Source organism: Bidens hawaiensis, unplaced genomic scaffold (genome assembly GCF_021521415.1).
Source record: "Bidens hawaiensis isolate Kalapana, Puna unplaced genomic scaffold, B.hawaiensis_p1.1 tig00022683_1, whole genome shotgun sequence".
In the NCBI taxonomy this organism is placed as follows: Eukaryota; Viridiplantae; Streptophyta; class Magnoliopsida; order Asterales; family Asteraceae; genus Bidens; species Bidens hawaiensis.
In genome coordinates, this window is record NW_027493542.1 from 79,737 (window position 1) to 90,137 (window position 10,401).

The 10,401-nt window shown below is 38.6% G+C and overlaps 2 protein-coding genes across 2 annotated transcripts; one reads left to right on the plus strand and one right to left on the minus strand.

Moving 5' to 3' along the window:
* The first annotated feature begins 887 nt into the window (after positions 1–887).
* LOC143566053 (small ribosomal subunit protein eS25w-like) lies at positions 888–3,284 on the plus strand. The gene is made up of 4 exons (XM_077052841.1): positions 888–942; positions 1,063–1,137; positions 2,791–2,925; positions 3,017–3,284. Exons 1-4 carry the CDS (start codon positions 940–942, stop codon positions 3,128–3,130), a joined length of 327 nt encoding a protein of 108 aa, XP_076908956.1. The 5' UTR covers positions 888–939; the 3' UTR covers positions 3,131–3,284.
* A 3,961-nt stretch (positions 3,285–7,245) lies between these two features.
* LOC143566058 (L-type lectin-domain containing receptor kinase VIII.1-like) lies at positions 7,246–9,521 on the minus strand. The gene has a single exon (XM_077052847.1). It carries the CDS (start codon positions 8,901–8,903, stop codon positions 7,293–7,295), a length of 1,611 nt encoding a protein of 536 aa, XP_076908962.1. The 5' UTR covers positions 8,904–9,521; the 3' UTR covers positions 7,246–7,292.
* Between the last annotated feature and the right edge of the window lie 880 nt (positions 9,522–10,401).

A 10,401-nucleotide genomic window follows, 5' to 3' on the forward strand; every position in this document is an offset into this window, starting at 1 on the left:
CGGCGTGAGAATCAGACTAGATTGCTCTTGAATATAAGTGTATATTAAGAGATTGCTAGAGCAGTTATCAGGTATATGATATAAGATACAAGATAAGATGAGATGATCATACCATTTGGGGTATTTATAGCCGAAGGTAGGTTTCCAAGAAGGTATAGCCGGCTGAATATTCCTGTCCTACCAACTGTGGCCTACGCACATGCCATGCTGGTAGTTGGTGGGTAGGCAGCGGCTGACAGTGACCAGGCCTGCTGTGTACTATTCCTTTTCCACAAACTACAGGCTATGCACGTGGTATGACAGGAGTTGGTGAGTAGGTAGCGGCTAATAGTGACATACAGTACAAGGGCATGCTGCTTGCCATACTGTTGTCAATGAGCTGTCGTATCTTTGGTCAGATCTTTTGCCCATACCTCGTCAGGTACAGTACAAAAGATCTTTCAGTATCGTACGGACTGGCTCATTTGGGCGGGAGTATTCCCCCTCCCGCCTTTGTGCGGGACTGTTCCCGGCTTGCTCATTCCTTCTTCAGGTGACTACTGAATTATTATGAGAGTTAAGCCTTGTGCGTGTAGCCATGCTGCGCGGGTAGCCTTCCCTGATGGCTGGTATCCGTAACTGCGGGAACAGGCGGAGTACTTGGAAACCATTGGGAGGCGTTTCCTGCGGGGACAGCTTGCGTACTGCGCGTAAGGACGTCACGTCTCTGAGCGTGGTGGGTCCTGCTGATCCAGTTGGTTTCTGCGCAGACGTCCCTTAGTTAAGTCTTGCGGGTTCAACCGCGCAGACGTCCGTTAAGGAGTCTTGCGGGTTCAACTGCGCAGACGTCCCTTTTCAAGGTGAGTCTTGCGGGTCCAACTGGGCTCTGCTAGGACCTATCTCTTCAGGTCCTGTTTGCAAACCCTAGCCGAGCCGGAGCTCATCTTAACTTAAAGCTTCATGGTAAAATAATAATAATAATAATAATAATAATAATAATCAAATCAATGAATCTGTTTCTTATTATTATTGTTAGTAACATATTACATTGAAATTAATACTTATACTCTGTTGTTTGTTTAGGCGCCGAAGAAGGAGAAAGCACCCCCACCGTCATCCAAGCCCGCCAAATCTGGTGGAGGCAAGCAGAAGAAGAAGGTTAGTATTCGATTTACTCAGTTTTTTTTTATTATTATTACGCGTTTGCTTAGTATTTAAACTGTTGAATTTGATTGCACATTGTGTGGTTCAAAAATTTGTTATCTGTTGATTGATGAGCACAAGTTGAGAAATGATTATTTTACATGTTATTGAAATCAGTTACAAAAGCTAAAAGGATTTAAGAATTTGACAATAAAGTTGTTTGATTTATGTTCTTTTCAGTCAAACATGAAGTAATATTGTTAGATTTTAAGATTCGGGTTGGCGGATTAAGTTAAAGAAGCTTAAAGATTGGTGATTAGAGTTCTTTGTGCTATAAACACAATTTGAGAAATGAAGTTTTGGGTTTATTGATTGATGAACACAGTTTGAGAAATGATGATATATATTTTTTGTTTTGTGCGTGTTGTTTTGGTGTATATTACATGATTTGGTAGGAGAATATAAACTAGTTTGGTTTAGTTTGTGTGAAACCAATGGTGATTGCATCATAAAACTATAAATTGTTATTGAAATCTGTTACACAAGCTGAAAAAAATTTAGAATTGAAAATAAAGTTCTCTGATTTATGATAGATTTTAAGATTCGGCCGTGAAAACTTTTGGCGGATTAAGGTAAATCAAGCTTAAAGATTGTTGATTTTAGTTTTTTGTGCTATTAATGTAGCTTAAATTTAGTTGATTTGAGTTGTTTTTGCTTCAAATGAAGCTTAAATAGTCTTGATTTGCGTTTTTGTGTTGCTATAAATGAACTTAGGACGCATTCATTTCACAGAATGGAATGGAATTGGGATTGGAATTTGCATAGGATTTGGAACCGAACATTCCAATAGGAATTGGAATTGAAATCCAATTCCATTTTTGATGTGTTCGTTTGACAAATGAATTGGAATTGTTTTTTTTGTTGTTTTTTTTTCTTTTTTTAATGAGGATAACGGCGGAAACATTTTAGTTGTTTTAGATTTTTGTTTTTTATTTATATTTTGCGTTATAATTTTTTTTATTTTATTTTTTGAATTTTTATGGGTTTTCTACTTTACTATTAAGATAAAAAAACCCCTCTAAAAAATATTCAAAAATAACAATAAAAAATTCATAACTCAAAATATAAGTTAGAAACCAAAAAACTAAAAAAGCTAAAATGTTTTATTCATTGTCCTCGTTAAAAAAAAACTCGAGAAAAGATTCATATGAATTTCCTTGAATTCCTCTACATTCTGGAATGATTTGGAATCCTTTTATTTAAAGGAATTTGAAGGAATTGAATTCCAATTACAATTCCAATTCCAATTCTTTGAACCGAACACACCAAAATGGAATTAGGATTCCAATTCCAACGAAACGAACACGTCATGTCATTGGATTTTAATTCCAATTCCTTTGAATTTCCACGAATTCTGTGAAACGAACACACCCTTAAAGATTGTTAATTTGAGTTTTTGCTTTAAGTGAAGCTTAACTATTGTTGATTTGTGTTCTATTTGCTGTAAGTGAAGCTTAAACATTGTTGATTTGATTTGTTTTTGCTTCAAATGAAGCTTAAATATTGTTGATTTGTGTTCTTTTTGCTCGAAATGAAGCCTTAATATTGTTGATTTGAGTTTTTTTGCTCTTTAAGTGAAGCTTAACTTGTTGAAAATTTGATTTGCAGAAATGGAGTAAAGGAAAGCAAAAGGAGAAGGTGAACAACATGGTTTTGTTTGACAAGGCAACATACGACAAGCTTCTATCTGAAGCTCCTAAGTTCAAGCTCATCACTCCTTCAATCTTGTCAGATAGATTAAGGGTATAATCAAATTCTCTTTAAGAATGTTTTTTAGTAGCTAAATTATGCTAGATTTTTAAGTAAAGTTGATGTATTTTTTTTTTCTTTTTAGATTAACGGTTCATTGGCGAGAAAGGCGATCAAGGAATTGATGGCAAGAGGTGCTATTATGATGGTATCTGCTCATTCTAGCCAACAGATCTACACCAGGGCCACCAATACTTAAGATCTTGGCCTTTGATTTGCTCTAGCAAGGCATGATTTTCTTGTTTTGATTCTAGAATTTATTGTTTTTGTTGATCAAGAGTTTATATCTTGTTTTGGACTATACTTTTGTGTTATTCAGTTTGTTCTGCTATTTAATGAGATTCACTTGTTCCCTTGCACCTAGAGCCAATGGGTTTTATTTTTAACTGTTATTGGTTGATGTCATGTGATCATGTCCAGTAGTTTTAAAACCTTAAAACCACTAAATTTCATATATATATAACTATTTAGCATAACAGTTCATATTCAGTAATTGCAGCAAGCATAGCTTGTTATCTGACCCTTGAGCCGACACTTATAATCTTAATGTACTTAAAGCTAGAGGTGCACAAATCGGGTTCACCTTGAAAACCCGAACCGGTTCGGAACCGGTTTTTTCACACCGGGTAGAAAATGAAACTGGTTCCAGTCAAGAACCGGTTCGGTTCCCGACCCGAAACGATGCCCAGAAATGCAAACTTTTAAGAACCGGGTAGGGTTGGAACCGGACCGGTTATTACGTAAAAACCGGTTCCACTGGTTTTTATTGAAATTCAAACAATATAGCCATTAGAAACCGGTTCCAATGGCTATATAGCCGTTTTTGACCGTTGGAACCGGTTTTATTACTATATTTAGCCATTTTTCATTCTATAAATACCAATGTATGAGTGTGTACTTGTTAAACCACTTCCAAAACTATAAAACACACTTCAAAACATAATTAAGCTTAAACCGACAACAAATGGCAACTAATGACGACGTTGTTACGGTGATCGAAACAACAAGATGCCCCGATGTTTGGGTTCATTACGATTTGCGTCTAATGACCGACTCACATGAGATGGCACGTTGCAAATATTGCTCGAAGTTTCTTAAAGCAGCGTCCAACTCGACATTACGAAAACATACGAATAAGTATTGTCGAGAGAAAAGAAGTTTGGATGCTAAAAAAGCGGAAGTGGGAGAATCGTCTGGCTCTACAACCCAAAAATAAGTATTCCCGAATTAAAACGACGGACTTTGTTTTTTAAGTTTTAGTTGTTATGTTTAGTATCGTTTATGTTTTAATAATGTTTGTAATAGTTATTGTTTAAATAAATAAAATGTTCGTCGTTATTAAAAAAGTACAAAAAATTAATCATGAGTAACAAAAGTAATTATAATTAAATAAATCAAAACTAAATATTAGTTGAACAAGTTACAAATAATTTTACTAAAACAAATAAAAAACACAAATTACAACTCTTCTTCGTCTTCATTCTCGTTTTCACCCTCGTCTTCGTTATCGGAAGAAACCCCGTCCTCCGCCTCCTCATCATGAATATGACGCTCTATTGGTATTTCGTCTTCAAAGTTCGCCTTGTGTTGTACACGATCCACCTCATCCAAATGGTCCTTTAGGCAAATGCAAACCTCTAGAGACTCGGGAGTTAATTTTGTTCTTCGCATAGATAACACCCTCCCACTAAGAGAAAAAACCGATTCGGAAGCAACCGTTGAGGCTTGTACGGCAAGCAAATCACGAGCCATGGCGGATAGAATGGGAAATTCGTTTTGTTTACCTTTCCACCAAGCCAACAAATCAATATTGCGAATTTCGTCGATCGTTGCGCCCTCAACATAGTTTGCTCCACTATATCGACCAAGTTCGCTAGTTGGTGTGTTTCCTCTTTGCCTCTTAGATGCCGATTCACGAATCCCATTCATCAAGTTTATAAGTGGGTCATTGCACGGCCTACTAGTTGTTGTTTTTTTCACAAAAGACGATCTCGTGCTTGGACCATACATTTGAAAATAATGGTCATAAAGGTCTTGAAGGTTTTTGTTGAACTTTTCCTTCGCTTCCGTCGACAACTTCGGGTCGATCTCGTGCATACCTAAGTTGTCGAATATTTCCTCAATCGTTGTCTCAACCCCATTAACATTCCAATAGGGGTTTAATGCGGCGGCACAAGTAAAGACCGGCGGTATGTTTTCAAAATATTTTATGAACTTTTCCTTCATCACCGCAACAATATTCTTGAAGAGTTTGTTATTCTCCGCAAAGCTTTTAAAAACATAAGACATATAGTACAATTCTTGCAAAACCCAACAACTAGTAGGGTAATAGACTCCCGATAATTTTGTTGTTGACTTTTTGAACACGTCAAGATACTCCAACAAATAACCGACTTGGACCCAAACACTTTCCGGAAACATATCGGCCTCGCGTTCTTCAACAAGATTGTTATGAAAAGCTTGTAAAGTTTGGCGTTGGGCAAAAGCACACTTTAACATATGACAATTTAAGTTCCAACGGGTTGGAACGTCCCAATTCGGCCCCAAATACTTTCTTTCAACCTACTTGCAATAGTTCTTATATTCAAGATGTCTTCTTTTACCACTTTTGAAGACATCTTGTAACATAAGTCTAAAGAATTTTAAATCGTCACAAATGTTTTCATTGTCAAGACCTTTTTGAACAACCAAGTTGATGATATGTGCAACACATCGAACATGAAAAAAATCCCCGAAACAAGGTGGTGAATATTTAATGATAATTTTTTCGGCCGCCTTAGTATTGTTTGATGCGTTGTCAAACGAAATCGAAAATATTTTATTTCTCAAATTGTAAGTCGTTATAACTTCATCAAGCAAGTCAAACAATTTTTCAGCGGTATGTGGGTACGGGAAGTTTTCACAAGCTATGGTTCGTTTCATCAGTTGCCATGTCACCGGATCAACCCAATGAGCGGTGACACATATGTATGATTCGGGCAACCCGTGTGGTGCCGACCAAACATCGGTAGTTAAACTAACCATGGCTTCTAAAGAATGAAAAGACTCGATTAACTCTTTTTTAGCACACTCCCACAACCTGATACAATGACGTCTTAAGGTAGTACGACTTACATGTGTGTATCGCGGTTGTAGAGTTTCGCGAATCAACAACGTCAAATCCGGGTCATCAAAGTGGTTAAACGGCAAACCTCGTTGAATAACGAACTTTGCCATTCTATCTTGAACTTGAGTCGTGTTGTAACGAAATAGTGTACCATCTTTACCCAAGTCAATTTGATCGGTCGCGCCAATCTCTTTCAACGCCTTTCAATATAGCTTCTCGATGTGCTTTCTCAAAGTAGAGTTGGAATCGTGCTTTAATAGTGAACCACATAGTTTGCAACGAGCATTTTGATAACCTTCGTCATCCACAATCAAATCCCAATTCTTCCATATGTCTTCGTTGCGGTTATGGTTGATTACCGTAACAACCCTTGGGTCCTCCGTAACAGGAACGGGGGCAACAAAAACACTCTTCTTAGCCTTCTTGTTAGTTTTTTTGATGGGTGCCATAATAATATTTAGTTGGATGGTCGGGTAACGAAACGGGTTTGCTAAAGGAGTAGTATTTTAGTTTGTTTTTGAGTTTGGTGGTGAAACAAGTGGTGGAAAACAAGTTATATATAGGTTTCGGGCATCAAAAACCGGTTCCAACGGCTATATTACCGTTGGAACCGGTTCCAACGGCTCTATTCTCTCTCAAAAACCGGTTCCAACGGCTATATTACCGTTGGAACCGGTTCCAACGGCTATTTTGTCTCAAAAATCGGTTCCAACGGCTATATTACCGTTGGAACCGGTTCCAACGGCTAATTTGACCAATGTTTGACTAATCAAAAAAAACCCGCCGGAACCGGTTTTTTCGGGTAGGAACCGAACCGGTTACAATTAAGAACCGGGTTGGAACCGATGGGGACATACAAATAGGAGAACTGGGTACGATTTTCGGGTACAAAAATACCCAAACCGGGTATTGGGCCAACCGGGTAGGAACTGGAACCTGTTCCGGTTCGATTCCACCAGTTAGGTTCCGGAACCGGTTTTTTTGTGCACCTCTGCTTAAAGCTCTCGTAGCTTAAACGCTATCTTCATAACCTCTATAACCCAGATGAGAATTTGATGAACGTAGATGTCAGACGAATATTTTACGACATAAGAAAACAGAATTTTGCCGTTTTGAAAGTGGGTATGTTTGTACTTATATAAAGAAGTTGATAACAATAATATCAGTAAAATAGGAGTATAATCTTTAGCTTTTTATGCACTACAATTGCTTTATATTACATACAGTAAATCAATGATCTAATTCTAGCAATAAATTACTTGAAAGAAGCACACATGTAAGAATTATTACAAAGTTGTGTTGTGCTTGTATAAGGAAACAAAGTCACTGGCCTTCTTGTTGGCAATTTAGGTATCTCTGTCTCAAAATTCAAGTACTCCATCACTTCCGCCATGTTCGGCCGCCCCGCATTCTCTTTCAATGTACACAATAACCCGATCTCTACAATCCGAACCGCCTGGTCCAGGTTCAGCACCGAACCCAACCTTCCATCAACAACCTTTTCTTTCTCATTTATCTCATGCATGGTCCAAGTCCATTGCAACAGGTCCGAATCTAACACGTCACTTTCACGGTCAGATTCGGTCCTAGACCTGTATCGGTTCCTACCTGCTACAACCTCTAGTAACACCACCCCGAACTCAAAAACATCGGTCGGTTGACTAATCGACTCCACGAACCGGTTTGATTCTGGACCGGGCATTACAAATCCGAAATCTCCAAGTAAGGCCCGGATGCTAACATCAATAAACACACTACTTGTTTTCACGTTTTTATGAGCGCGTTTTTGCGAATGAAGGTAGTTTAACGCGTGTGCGACGTCACGAACCACCTTGAGCCGCCGGCTCCATGGCAAGACACCGTTCCCGTAAAGCCAGTCATCCAATACACCATTAGGTACATAATCATAAACCACCATGGTCTCTTGGTGATCAAAGCACCACCCTCTAATGGGCACTAGATTAGGGTGGCGTAGCTTGCTCATCGCTTTGATCTGCTTACACACGTGCCGCCGGTTAACACCACTCGACTTGAAATACTCAACCAAAAACCGCTTCACCACCACGTGGCACCCGTTCAACAAAGTACCGTGGTATGTATCACTTCTTTCATCATTAGCCACCTTATGTAGCTCGTCAAAACACCGAGTCGCCTTTGAAACCTCTGAAATCGTGAACCGCCTTGGCTTGTTTGGCGGTCGAGGCCGCTCTTTCACCTCGGACAGCATAGCCACCGTGTTCGATTTCTCCTTACCCCGCTTGCGGTTGTAGTACAAACTCACGAAAGCAACAATCGCAAGCAAAACCACCGACATGAATATGAAAAAACCATTTAAATCACCACCACCTCCACCGCCACCACTATCGCCTCTAACGAGTCGGCTTTCGCATGTTTCTAGCGACGGAACACGAAGCGAAGCTCGACTAGTCGAAGTAAAATTCCACGAAATTAAGTTATGCATTTGTGTAAAGTTTCCCGTGGAAGCCGAGAACCCGACGAACATGTACTCGTTTAAAAACTCCGATATGTCGAGTTTTCCTTCAAAAACCGGTTTCGAAGGATACCCACCGCTATCCGGACCCAACTGAATAGCCAAAACCCGGTTTTGACCTTGATAATCAATCCAAGCTCTTTGTATCTCACCATTTTTCAAATCCAAACCGAACTCGGACACATTAATCGTGATTGTCGAAACAATCGAACCCAAATTAATCCCGATATGGTCATCATTCGGATCCCCAAACTCGACGTTCTCCCTCGTGTCGAATTCGATCCCAACCGCTTTATATTCCTCATCACACGCATCATTTAGCATACCTAGCCACGGGCCGGGCCGGCCCACCGTGAACTCATCCGGTGCCAACATAAACGTAAACCCACTTCCACCACCGCTACCACCACCACCACCACCATCACCGCCTTTTGACACATTCGACTCCACGGTTTCAAGTTGAAACTAGAAAGTCGTCTCAAACGAAGCCGGGGTTCGTGTAACCGGGTCGAAAACCCTGACCGGGTAAGCGTAAATAGCCCGGCCCGCCAAGTGTTTAAGATCAAGATCAACATCTTTCGGGTTTTTATCGGGTATTTGAATTCGACCGGTTTTGTCCACGGTTGAGCTGCCTAAAAGCATGATATTATGACCCGAATTCGGGGAGTTAAAACCGGGGAAAGAGAAGTGTTTTGTGACATTAATGGCAACTTCATTTTCGGGTTTCTTGTGATCGGTTGATTCGACATGAACGAAGAAGATGATGAGTGTTATTAGTATTGGAAGAAAGATGGTGATGGGTGCCATTGAAGAATATTGAAGGTTTGATTATTGTTATAAAGAGTGTAACGTATTTATGAATGATTAAAGGTGTCAATTTGTATGTATATATGAAGTTGTGGTGGTGAGTATCGAATACAAGATGTGGTCATGTTTTCGGCGGGAATGATTAATAAAAGACAAACGAATATGATAATGTACCGGTTTATATAATATATAATTTTATAAGATAAGAGTCTTTTAAACATTCAAAGATTCTAGTTTGACGTTATAGAAAATTTTAGATGTGTGCAAAAGCAACCAGATTGGTTTTAAAACCAGTATGGATCGACTTAAACGAAGTCAAAACCGCTTTCATTTGAATTGGTTACAAATCAGTTTTGGATCGGGGTTGAAACCGATTTTGGATCCGGAGGTTGACTTGAAATCTAAATTTGATATATTTGAAATATGTACATGGGGTTATTTTATGATATTGTTCGGGATTCTTTTGTTGGAAGTTGTTGCCCTAATCGAAGTATTTCATATTCGTGGTCAATGCACAAATTGACGTAGTATTGACCGAAGTAGATTCTAAAATCTGGTTCCTCTTTGTTAAAGAATATTTATTTATTTTGCTTAGTATCCTAACACATTAGAATATGGCAATACACGCATTTTATATGTAATTTGTAAAAGGCAAACAATTTAAAGTTGTAGTGAGTTTACCGAAGAAAAAACATTCCAAGTCAACAGATATTTTTTTCTTTTTAAACTTGAAAATTAAACGAAGTTAAACCCTAAATCACCTATTCAAACCCAATATGTAAAAGTGCAAAGAAGGGAAAACACAAAGATTAAATATCAGTCCAATAGAAAATTCTACGGATTAAGAGCCGGGAGAGTTGTGACCGAAAAGAAAGAATCAAACCGATCATAGTCAATCCCTTCTAGCCTCTGAAATATAAGCATCCCAAGCTTCAATTTTTATTTTATATCATTTTTATATTTTTATTTTTCTGGTTCAAGTCTTTCAAACGACATAAATTCATTGTTAGAAAAGAAAAAACAGTCAACTATCTCTAGATTATGTTAAAGCAACGATGAGATATCA